At 28.9% G+C, this 12993-nt stretch overlaps 1 protein-coding gene across 1 annotated transcript; it reads left to right on the forward strand.

Annotated features, from left to right (window-relative positions):
- The first annotated feature begins 3535 nt into the window (after positions 1 to 3535).
- LOC149519213 (putative disease resistance protein At1g61300) lies at positions 3536 to 11338 on the forward strand. Its single transcript, XM_089760231.1, has 3 exons — positions 3536 to 3791; positions 3873 to 4170; positions 8584 to 11338. The coding sequence occupies exons 1-3, from the start codon at positions 3536 to 3538 to the stop codon at positions 11336 to 11338; spliced, it is 3309 nt and encodes a 1102-aa protein (XP_089616357.1).
- The last annotated feature ends 1655 nt before the right edge of the window (positions 11339 to 12993 follow it).

The following is a 12993-nucleotide window of genomic DNA, read 5'->3' on the forward strand; positions in this document are numbered from 1 at the left end:
ATTCTATTGGAGAGCCTTAGGAATGTGAGTGACAGTTTTAACTCTTGTTTTTCTCTAAATGTTGATTGCATTGATTATTGTAAACTTTCTCGTTATATAATTGTTTTGTAGCAAAAAAGAAATGTCTTATTTCCTATAAATAATTATTTGATTGGACATTAAATTAGAGCATTTTGGAGAAGAAAACGCAAAAGATATTGTAGGGAAGAATAGAATTGAAGAAAGAAGATGCTGACTTGGATAAATTGATGATGTGGAGATTAATTGATTTTAAAATACCTTTATTTTGGAAGAAAGTTTAAAACTACTTTGGTTAGGGAATTAAAATTAAAAATTGTTTTAGTTTGGGATAAAACTCTACATATCACATCAAAATAAATAAAAAAAATAAAAAAAATCAAATCACAAAAAATCATCAAAAGCCCAAAAATAATTAATGCACTATTCAAGCATTCATGAATATAATATTCAATGGGCCTTGAAAATCTTGAATGTAGTAAGATATGCAAATTAGTTGATTAATTAGATTTTATCCCGTGTCATGCCAACATACATTATTAACATTTGGAGACAGTAAAATTAAATAGCTAAGATTAGTTTATAAAATTAAATTATAAAAAATGTATTACCTTTAATAATCTACAATCTTGATTAAAACTCTAAAAAATGTGAATGATTAATATCTGTCCAAAGAAATTTAATTAAAAATAAAAAATCATATGCATGTCATGTGATTATTCGAAATCAAATTCATATATAATATTTAACTTGTGTTTTCAACTAAGGTTAACTATATATTAAGAAAGCCTTAGACAACAATGATTGCCTTTTTTTCTCAGTCAAAATTAAATTTTATTCAAAACCCAAAAAGGGATAGATCTAGTGCCAAAGCTAGCATTAACAAAAAGCTAGAAAATAATTCTGTTACCAGTGTACAGAACTTCTAAAAATCATGACTAACTTACAAAATCACCTCAAAACCAACATAAAGAAATTCAAACCCCACAGGATTGTACAAATTATTGAACAAACAAATAGTCATGCCTCCACCAAAAGTCAATCGATGATAAATTACCACAAGCCACCACGTCTTCTTTCCTTAAAATCTGTACTTCATTTTTAATCACTTGCAAAAATCCTAAACTTTGTTTGTGAGATAGTATTTCGACAGAACTGCCAACCCAATAAAACAACAAGCTTAGAGACTCGCCAAACCAATAATGATTGCCTTATAAAACTAAAATTATGAATTCATTTGAATCTACTTTTACATGATTTCTTTATTTATTGCATAATTTTTCTTCATTTAAGAATAATGATAGTCAAATTGTACAATAGATTTTTATACTTTAGTCAAATGATGGAATTAGTCTATTTACTTTAATATGCTCTAATTGAATCCTTATTTTCAAAAAATTGTCAAATTTAATAAAATTATTAATGGTTCAAACTTGTTTCATTAAAATTGATAACATGACATTTTGACTTTTTTGACTCGGAATTTTTACTTTCGTGATCATTGACTTTGCTAACATGTCAAGTTCACATGGTAAAAATGATGATGCGGTGAAAAATTTTAGCACGTCAACATGTTTTACTTAAACTTTTTTCAAATTGTGTTGTTCATCCTATACTTTGGTTAAATTGTGGAATTAGTCTCTTTACCTTAATGTGTGTTCAAATTTGATCCTATACATCAATTAGTTATAGAATTTAAGATTTAACCTAAAATAAGTAAAATAAAATTAAAATAAAACATAAAAAACTTTTCAATGCAAATAAGTTGAGTAGTAATAAAGTCAGTTCATGGGCCAGCACATGAGTTGCACCGGACTTGTCTTCTAAATTAGCTTCATTTCAATTTTCCTTTTTTCTCCTTTCTCATCTTTGTCTTTGTTTTACTTCTCTATACAAGTCTCATTCAACGAACCCATATTTCAATGGGATTTCTATATGTCAATAATTGAAATTTTGAAAGATCATAGAAAAAATTTATCCTAAAAACCATCAATACCTAGAGATCGATTATCTACACCATCATTTTGTATCATCATCCAAAGCAAAATTGAGTATAATGCCACAAAAATTCTAAATCTGAAACCTTTAAAAAAGAATTTCTCAACTAAAAATTATTTTTAATTGTTTTTGTTGGTTGTCTTTGTTTTTATTTTATTATCTTGTTGATTGTTGTTAAATTCTCAAAATTTTCCCAAATAAATCTTCGCAAAAAATTTTCATATTTTTCATATTTTTTCAATTTTTGATTTTTTTTGCCTTTTTCTGACTTTAACTTCTTGATTTTCACCAACTAAACAATAAAAATAAATAAATAATAAATAATAACTAAAATACTTTTGGGCCTTTAAATTTGGGCTTAAAATCCAATTTAACAATTAAAACCCAATTGATCCAAAAACGATTTTAAAATCTAATGTCAAGACGAAAGTCGAAGTCCATTTGATATCTAAAAAATTTTCGAACAAAATGAAATGTTTACAATTACTATTATTGTTGATTGTGTGTCTGAGTTTGTTGGGTTTATTGATAATGGGTTTTTTAATCTAACTTTTATTTTTCTATCATTTTTAAAGTTTTTTTATTTCAAAAATATAGAAAATAGAAATTAAAAAAATAAAAAAATCAAAATCAAAATAATTAAATAAATAAAAAAAAGATAAAGAAAAGATATAATTCAGTTTATGTTAGGCTTATAATCTAATATGAAATTAACCCAATTTGTCAAATTAAGTCCAATTAATAATTTAAATATCTAAAAAAATTTATCTAAATATAAAAAAATCATGATCAAATTAATAATTTATATTTTTATATGTTATTTTTGGTCATATCTTAAATTCAATAATTAATTTATGTATAGGTATCAAATTTAAGTATACATTAAAGTAGAATGACTAATTACACAATTTAATGAAAGTATAGGGACAAGTCATACAATTTTAGAAAAGTTCGCTTGGAAAAATGATGATGTATCAAAAAATTTTGCCTTATCATCATTTTTGACTATGTGGACTTTACACATCAGCAAGTTAGCATTCTTGTAAGTAAAAATGTCACGTTAAAAAAATCAAAATGCCACATCGCCAATTTTAATGAAAAAAGTTTGAGTAACTGATTCTGTGAGTAAGGCAAAGAATAAAGCAAATTATACAACATTTGACAATCCCAAGCCTTACAAGTAACTAACCTTTAGTTCTTGAGAGCTGTGTTTTAATTGTTATAATTTAGGATAGTAGCATTTATCCACAACAATGTAGAGGCTGCAAAACTTTTGAAAGATACCATATCCTGAGTGTTAAAGCAATATAGAATATTTGATTCATATCATTAATAACCAAAATTTCTAATAAAAAAATGCTCCTTAAAAATTTCCTGCATCCATATATTTGCATGGTTATGGCCATAGAGTTGATCATAATGGTTATGATATAAATATTTGTTCTTGTGTGACTTACAGCCATGGATTTTTTCCTTACTAAATTTGATGAATCGTGGGACACTCCAACAAACCTTGAAAATGAAAGACCTAAAGAGAAAACAGGCGGAACTAAATGCTCTAAAAGGAGAGACGGAGTTAAGAACCACTGCAGAGCTGCATCCGAGAAAGAAACTAAAGAAAGAAGTTGAGTTATGGCTCGGGAATGTGGAAAGAATAAACAATGAAATCCAAGACCTTGAAAAAAAAATTGGAGAAAGTAGCTTTGCCTCACGTGGATTCCTCAAAGGAGAATGTCTGAAGAAGATACGAGAAGTTGATGAACTTTTTCAACGGGGTCAGTTTCACGATGGTTTGGTAGTTGACAACTCTGCGTGGATTGGATAAGCTCTATCAACCACAACTTTATTTGGTGTAGCTGCCAAGACTTGTATTGAAGAAATTTGGGCCTACTTGATGGATGATGACATTCAAAAGATTGGAGTTTGGGGGATGGGAGGAATAGGGAAAACAACCATCAAGAAGCTCGTACACAACCAGCTATTGAAAGAGACTGAAAAGTTTGACATTGTGATATGGATCACTGTATCAAAGGAGATGAACATCATTAAACTGCAAAACAAGATTGCACGTGCAATGAAAGTAACCCTTGATGAAGATGAAGATGAAACAATAAGAGCAGGGATGATATACGAAATATTGGCTTGTAAAGGCAAGTATGTGTTAATCTTAGATGATTTGTAGGATAAACTTTCTCCTGAAGAAGTAGGCATCCCCGAGCCTTCTAATGGGAGCAAATTATTTGTAACAACTCGGTTGTTAGATGTGTGTCACTATTTGGATTGTCGAGAAGTTAGAGTGCCGACTCTTTCAAAACCAGATGCATGGAGGTTGTTCTTGGAAAAAATAGGTCAAGATGTTTTTAATCGTCTAGATCTATTACCCTTTGTGAAATCTGTTGCTGAAGAATATGCCGGTTTGTGAAATTTTTCTAGGCATGTATTGTAATATTGCACATAGATGATTTAACATGCAAAAGCATATTGTGTAAATAATTATTACAATAATTAAACAAAATTTATTTTTTTTTAGTTCCTTATTATACTAGCAAGATGAGCACCTAGGGTGTCTTTAATTTAATTTTCAATGATTAAAGTTTTCCAATATATTTGATAATTCAATTTTCAAAAGCAATTTAACTTTTAACTTTTTTTTAAAGTGTTAAATATCTTAAAATAATTAGATATTATTTGTGTTTGCAAACTTTACCTCCTGCTTTAATTTGGGTCTCATACAAAGAATAAAATCAATTATATTTTACAAATTTGATATTAATTTATATGGACTAGATTTATCTATTTAAATATGCATGTAGATACATAAATTAATATTAATAAATTACTATTATTATCAATGTATATAATATATATATTAAAGATATCAAGTCATAAATAAATTAAAGCTTTTAAAAACTTGACAAAATTCAAAATATATGATAAACAATGTTATTGAGCTAAAAAAGATGAAATTAACCAAAAAGAACAAAATCTTGATATAATGACTATCAGATTTTTTTTTGTCAAAAGTTTTGACTTTTATATATTTATATAAAATAAATAAAAATAAAAAATTAAGAAAAAAAATACATATCAATCAAAATAAATAAAAATAAATAATAAAATAAAAAACACAAATCACAACAAAACATCAAAACCTCAAAAAAAAAAAAATGAATGCAATATTCATGCATTCATGAATATAATATTCAACAGGCTTGAAAATCTTGAAAAGAGTAAGAGATGCAAGTTAATTAATTAATTAATTAATTAGATTTTGTCCCATGTTATGCCAGTATACATTATTAACATTTGGTGGCAGTAAAATTCAATGGCTAAGACTAGTTTATGAAATTAAATCATAAAAAATGTATTGACATACTTTTAATTATCTGCAATCTTGATTAAAACTCTAAAAAATGAGAATAATTAATGTGTCAAAAGAAAATTAATTAAAAATAAAAGAATATGAAATTAAATCATTAAAGTTATTAACATGCCCTGACTAAGTTGTAATCTTGATGACCATGTTCTATAAATGTGGGACAAGAAAAAAAAGAATTAAATGAACAATAATAATGAAAACTAAATTAAATCATAAAAATTTATTGACATACCTTAACTACAATCTTGATAAAACATTGAAAAATGAAAAATTATTAAGATATGTGTGCTAAAAAGAAAGATTTGATAAAAATCACGTGCATGTTGAGTGATTATTCGAAAACCGAATTCATATATAATATTTAACTTGTATATTCAAGTGAGGTTAATCACATACTAAGAAAGCCCTAGACAACAATGATTGCCTTGTAAAACTTAAATTATGAATTCATTTGAATCTATTTTTGCATAATTTCTTTATGTATCTCATAATTTTTATTCATTTAAGGATAATGACCTATTTATTTTAAATTTAGATAAAATATCTTTTTCTTTTATTTTAAAAAAGCAAAAAAGTTAGTAGACCACAATCACTCGATGACAAACTTTATTTGTTTAACTTTAAGAGGATATTGATTTAATCTACATATCTTATATAAATATGTAAAATCCAAAGCCTTTGGCAAAAAACGAAATTGTTCAATGTGGATAGTTTATATAATTGATATATAGATGATCTTAAAAAATAGCCATGTATCATGCATTTAATTTTTTATTTAATTTGATTTAAAATAAAAAAATTCAAATAATTAATTATATTTCTTTTCTTTTAAAATTTCAATTTAATCACTTACCTTTTTTACATTTATATGCTATTTTATAGTCTTCTGTGATTAAGAATTTAACTTAAATTATATTAAATAATAATATTTTCTTTGCATATTTGTCAAAAGGCTTTAATATAAATTTAAACTATCCACAATCATGCTTGATTTTATGTCAGAATAAGTCATGTGATAAGATTATGAAATACAATATGTGCTTCATATAAAAATTTATAGCAATTTGATTTTGTATACAAGTGGTCTTAGTCCAAGTATATAGAGAGTTGATGTTAAGAAATTATAGACTATTATAAAAGTCTAAAGGAGTAATTATTTGTCTTGATTAAGAGTACAATAATTCTTGATAGTTAGATTTGATTCTTTATATGCTTCATATAAAAATCACTTTACTCATAAGATTTTGAAATGGATTAAGGAGGATATTAAAAGAAGATTCAACAATTACAAAAGAATTACTAAAGATGCTGTCAGTTTGACATTTTTTTCAAACTTACGGCATCATTCAAAAAATATTTGATTGATTGTTTCTTTAATAGTCTTTGTGTTACAAATGAGATGTTATATTTTATTTTTAATTTGATTGTAGTTTTCTTTTTTTTTCTTTTTTTTTGTGAGCTCCAATTGATTTGCAACATTATTTTTTGATTTAGCATGTTTGGTACTAATAACTTGGATAAATAATTAATTGATTTTTTGTGCTATTATAGTTGTTTATTAAATTTCATATAAAATTTCTTTTCATTTTAGTTAATACTAGGTTTATTTATATATATGATTTATCAATTTTTCATTTTTAGTTTTAATAAAAATTATGATTAAGGGTACATATTAGGGTCTCAACTCTCAAAATTAATAGATTAGTTATCACAATAAGTAAGCTTACAAGTTATAACATATTAATTTCAATATTATAAAAAGAATATAGACTAAAATTAGTCAATGTTTGATCTAATAAAAATTTATTAACTAGGGAAAGTCTACTTTAATATTTTTAATAAGAAAACAAATAAAAATGACTCAATATTTTAATCTAAAATAATAAACATGAAAAAGGGAGAGCATCGATGGTTAAGATTTTAGTATATTATCTTTTCTCAGTTCATATTAATTTCAATGTTAACAAAAAATACTGATTAAAAGTAACTAATGTTTGCTAATGAGAACTTGACTTAGTGGCAAAGAAAGATCTTAGAACCTTCAAGTTATAGGTTTAAGCTTCATTATATGTGGGTTTGATACATCTTTATGTTTTAATTTATTTTTTATTATTCAGTGATTTTTTTATATATTTCAAAAAATAAAAAGTAGTTAATGTTTAATTTAATAAAAAATTAATTAATTAAGGACTTACTTTAATAACACTTCAATATGATTAATAAGAAAATAATAAAAAATTGATATTTTTATTTGAAATAAACATGAAAAAGAGGGGATTTTTTCACTATTTAGAAAATAGTGGATATCTCTATTATTTTTACTAATATTTAAGGTTTTGCCACATCATTTTTTAATTTTTAGAAGCAAATTAAATAAAAAATTTAAAAATTTCTACCATATTCACTTTAATTATATACTCTCCCTCTCATCCCAAAAGAAAATATTCTTTTTCCACCATGTTATGATATTGGATCGTCAACAAGCAACAAAAAAACATTTGACATACACCCAAAAGATGGAAAGTTGGAAGCAACCAACCAACAAATTATTTCACTCTTTTATCCTATTAAGTATCATCTCTGTCATTTTTTTCAACAAATTTCAATCGTTCAATATTTAATTTAATAAAAAAATTTCTAACTCAAGGAAAGTTTAGTTTAATAAAAGTATGTATATATAAAAGTTTGTGATTATTGCATTGAAAATGTATAAAACCTAATAAGCTTGGGTTTGACCTCACTCCAATTGGGTTTTTTTTATATATATTCGGGTCCTTCCTAACTATCGTTTGGTAATTCTTATATTAGTAATTCTTCATAGTTTGATTGATCTCATCAATTTCCTTCATTAAGTGAATAAGGCAAAGAATAAAGCAAATTACATAACATTTGACAATCCAAAGCCTTACAAGTAACTAACCTTTGCTCTTGAGAGCTGTGTTTTAATTGTTATAATTTGGGATATTAGCATTCATCCACAAAAATGTAGAGGCTGCAAAGCTTTTGAAAGACACCATCTCCAGAGGGGTTAAAGCAATATATAATATTGGTTTACATCCTTAATAACCAAAATTTTCTAATAAAGTAACTCTTCTTAGAAATTTACTGCATCTATATATTTACACGGTTATGCTTATAAAGTCCATCAACACAGTTTATGATATACATATTTGTTCTTATTTATGTAGGGACTTTACAGCCACGGATTTTCTCCTTGCTAAATTTGATGAATCGTGGGACACTCCAACAAAGCTCGATGAGAAAGTGAAAGACCTAAAGAGAAAACAGGTGGAACTAAATGCTCTAAAAGGAGACACAGAGTTAAGAACAAGCACAGAGCTGCATCCGAGAAAAAAACTAAAGAAAGAAGTTGAGTTGTGGCTCGGGAATGTTGAAACAGTAAACAGCAAAATCCAAGACCTTGAACAAAAAATTGGAGAAAGTAGTTTTGTCTCACGTGGATTCCTCAAAGGAGATGTTTTGAAGAAGATACAAGAAGTTGATGAACTTTTTCAGCGGGGTAGGTTTCGCGACGGTTTGGTAGTTAACAACCCTGGGTGGATTGGACAAGCTCTATCAACCACAACTTTATTCGGTGGAGCTGCAAAAACTTGTATGGAAGAAATTTGGGCCTACTTGATGAATGATGACATTCAAAAGATTGGAGTTTGGGGGATGGGAGAAATAGGGAAAACAACCATCATGAAGCTCGTACACAACCAGCTATTGAAAGAGACAGAAAATTTTGACATTGTGATCTGGATCACTGTATCAAAGGAGATGAACATCATTAAACTACAAAATAGGATTGCACGTGCAATGAATGTAACCCTTCACGAAGATGAAGATGAAACAATAAGAGCAGGGATGATATACGAAATGTTGGCTCGTAAAGGCAAGTATGTGTTAATCCTTGATGATCTGTGGGACAAACTTTCTCTTGAAGAAGTAGGCATCCCCGAGCCTTCTAATGGGAGCAAATTATTGGTAACAACTCGCTTGTTAGATGTGTGTCACTATTTGGATTGTCGAGAAGTTAAAGTGCCGACTCTTTCAAAACCAGATGCATGGAGGTTGTTCACGGAAAAAGTAGGTCGAGATGTTTTGAATCATCAAGATCTATTACCCCTTGTGAAATCTGTTGCTGAAGAATGTGCCGGTTTACCTTTGGCTATTGTTACAATAGCAAGCAGTATGAAGGGTGTACGTGACATTCATGAGTGGAGGAATGCACTCTTTGAATTAAACAGACAAGTGAAAAGCGTGAATGGGATGGAAGAGAAGGTATTTCAACAACTTCAGTTCAGCTATGATCGTTTACAAGATGAAAAAGTGAAGCACTGCTTCCTCTGCTGTGCATTATATCCTGAAGATTGGGAAATAAATACAGATAAGCTTATAAATCTGTGGATTGCTGAAGGGCTTGTGGAAGAAATGGATAGCATACAAACGGAGATTGACAAGGGGCATACCATACTGAATAAACTAAAAAACAGTTGTTTGATAGAAAGTTGTATGATAGAAAACAGTAATATAGATAAAGGTCAAGTGAAGCTGCATGATGTTGTACGGGACATGGCATTACGCATCACAAGTGTAAGACCACGATTCTTGGTGAGAGCTGGCATGCTATTGAAAAGGATACCTGATGTGCAAGATTGGAACGAAGATTTGGAGAAAGTTTCATTGATGTGTAATTTGGAATTACAAATTCCATCCCAAATGCCTTCCCCAAAATGCCAAAAGCTCACAACATTATTGATGTGCCGATGCAAGATAGAGAGCATTCCGGAGTGTTTCTTTGAGCAAATGCATGGACTTAAGGTTCTTGATCTTTCTGAAAATCTTATTAAGAGTTTACCAAATTCCATCTCTAATTTGGAAACTCTCACTACATTATTGCTTGGTTGGTGTGAACAATTAGAGAAGGTGCCATCTTTTTCAAAACTTCAAGCTTTAAGGAAGTTAGACCTTAGAGGAACAAAAATCAAGGATATACCTCATGAGATGGAAAGGTTGTTAAATCTCAAATATCTTGATTTGAGTTACACGAAAATAACAGAGATGGCCGATGGAATGTTGGCAAACTTCACATCCCTTCAGCACTTATCAATACTTGGATTTGAATATAAATTACTCGTGAGCGAAGAGGAAATAAGTGGATTAATGAGGAAGTTGGAAATCTTTGAAGGGTGTTTGTTTGACTGGAATGAGTGGAACAGTTATGCCCAAGCTTTGCATGCTCGAGAAAGATGGCCTCGTCAATACTTCATTTTAGTGGGTGATCGATTAATGTGGGATGATTTAGACAATAATTCGAAAAAATACATTGAATTAAAAGGTTGTGACATGATCCGTACAAATGGTATTAAGATCCTATCTGATGTTGAGGTTTTGACTATTGTGGAATGCACCGTGGATTTGTGTGAAGAAGAGTCATTTTTCTCGTGGTTTATCCCAGTGCCACATAATAATTTTTCATTTCTTTCTCGGATTGTGATAATTACCTGTAAAAAAATAAAGAAGTTGTTCTCGTCCAATTGGGTGCTGCACAACCTCCAAAATTTGAATTCTTTACGTGTTGAGGATTGCTGCGATATGGAAGAAATAATAGCATCAGAGTCAGAGTTGGAGGGAGTAGGAAATGGAGTTGCTATCAACCTTACTCTTCCAAGATTAAAGAAATTGGAATTGTGGGATCTACCAAAATTGAAGAGCATTTGTGGTGCAAATGGAGTAGTGGTTTGTGATTCTATTGAGGAGATTGTTATACGTGATTGTCCAAAATTAAAGAGGATACCTCTGAATCTTCCGTTGCAAGATGATGGCCAACCATCTCTTTCTCCTTCCCTTACAATTATTGAAGCATACCCAAAGGAGTGGTGGGAATCGGTGGAGTGGAACCATCCAAATGCCGAGTCTTTGTTGGATCCCTACATTTGACATGTAGTTGCATGTTCGTTGAAATGCTTGACCACTACAGTGGTCACTTTTTTCTTTGATCAAATGCCCGACCACAATGGTAGCTTATTTCGAACATATCCTTTTCATTCTTTCTTTTTTCTTTATCCTTTTCTATTTTCACTTTCTTATATGTTAATCTCATGCTTGACCTTTCCAGTTTTCTTTGAGATCTTTCAGCACACCAAGGATTATTTTTTTTTATTATATGGCAGCAGCAGCAATAGCAACAGCTCACACACTCTGATGTTTATAACTCCCTTGATGCATGTTCTTTTCAAGTCTAATATGTTTCTGCCCTTCTTGTTGATGTTTATAAGATTCGTGAGAATTTAGGTAAGGATGAATAAATTTAGGTCAAATTCTTCAATTGCTCATATTTGGATTGATTCTTTTCTGAATCATCTTGATAAAGCTAATTCTTTTTTCACAAAAGTTTTCATCAAGTTATTTATGGCAATTCCTTAAAATGCTTTGTTCAAATTCAAAATCTTTACAGATATATAATGCTTTATTGAAATTCATATAAACAAGTAAAGCACACTCTGCAAATAAAGATGAAAGGTTGTCTTGATTTTCATCGTGATTTTGAAGAACTATGCATTAAGCTTGGTATAATTTCTTCAAAAACAAACTCGAGGGTTAATGTTTTCTTTTTCTTGCTTTATACTGTCATTATATATAATTCTAATTAATGTTTTTTGTGTTATTATCTTTTCTTAGGTACATAACCTGCTCCAGGATTAGAAATGGCAAATGCTCACTCTGGAATGAAGTAAAGTAGAACAGTAAATTTCACTCCTCTGGTGAACACCAGTGTTCCTCTCAATTCGCTCAAATCATCTTCACCAACTTTAGAATTACTTCTGTTTTCTAGTGTAATATTTATTGGCTGTGTACTTTGTTTGATGTCTGTTACAAAAACATATCAAGAATTTCTCGGTATTAATCTTCGAAAACTAAATGCTCTCTATTTGATTGTCAGCCAGATTCTTTTTACCCTTAGTTCTGCTGCAAAGTTGTTGATTTTATTTCCTTTGCTCAAACATATTTTTTTGAAGTAAAGATGCTTAATTTCAAAAATATTTGGTGAAGTTGCAAAGAACATTGTGAACAAAATTTGGGCATACTTGGAGGATTGGAGTTAGGGGAGGAATGAGTAAAACGATGGTTATGGAGTTGAAAGAGTTACGAGCAGCAAAAAAAAAAAAAAAATCAAGAGAAGGTTTCTAGCAGTAAGTGTAACATTAGTTAAAGGACAAGTTGGGAAAAAGAGTTCCATTGAAATGCATTAATCTGGATCAGCAAACTTATTATTTAGATGCTTTAGTTTTTTAGTATCTTAAAGCTCAAAATGCATGAATATTTTGATCCTGCAATTGCCATGAGGCAGGATTACGAACTGAAAAACCAATGTATTATGCGATTTGAACTGAAATTGCTGGAAATTTATTAAAAGGGGTTCTTAATTTAAAGTCTATTTCTACTTTTAAAATTGTTGTTACAATCAGTTATAGCTGAAAATTTATATGTAAATTTCAAAACTTTTTTTTTTCCAGGAGTCTATATTTTTTATCAAGAAACTAGGCATACCTCTATATCACTATCCAAACTCAGATTCTTCATTGTGTTAAAAT

The sequence above is a fragment of the Durio zibethinus genome, chromosome 4, assembly GCF_047325235.1.
Source record: "Durio zibethinus cultivar Kanyao isolate XHJ-2024 chromosome 4, ASM4732523v1, whole genome shotgun sequence".
Lineage (NCBI taxonomy): Eukaryota > Viridiplantae > Streptophyta > Magnoliopsida > Malvales > Malvaceae > Durio > Durio zibethinus.

Coding starts and splice junctions, on each gene's coding strand:
- LOC149519213 (XM_089760231.1), top strand. CDS start 3,536: ATGAAAGACCTAAAGAGAAAACAGGCGGAACTAAATGCTCTAAAAGGA. Junction 3,792..3,872: donor TGATGAACTTTTTCAACGGG/GTCAGTTTCACG, acceptor TATTTGGTGTAG/CTGCCAAGACTTGTATTGAA. Junction 4,171..8,583: donor ATATTGGCTTGTAAAGGCAA/GTATGTGTTAAT, acceptor TTATTTATGTAG/GGACTTTACAGCCACGGATT.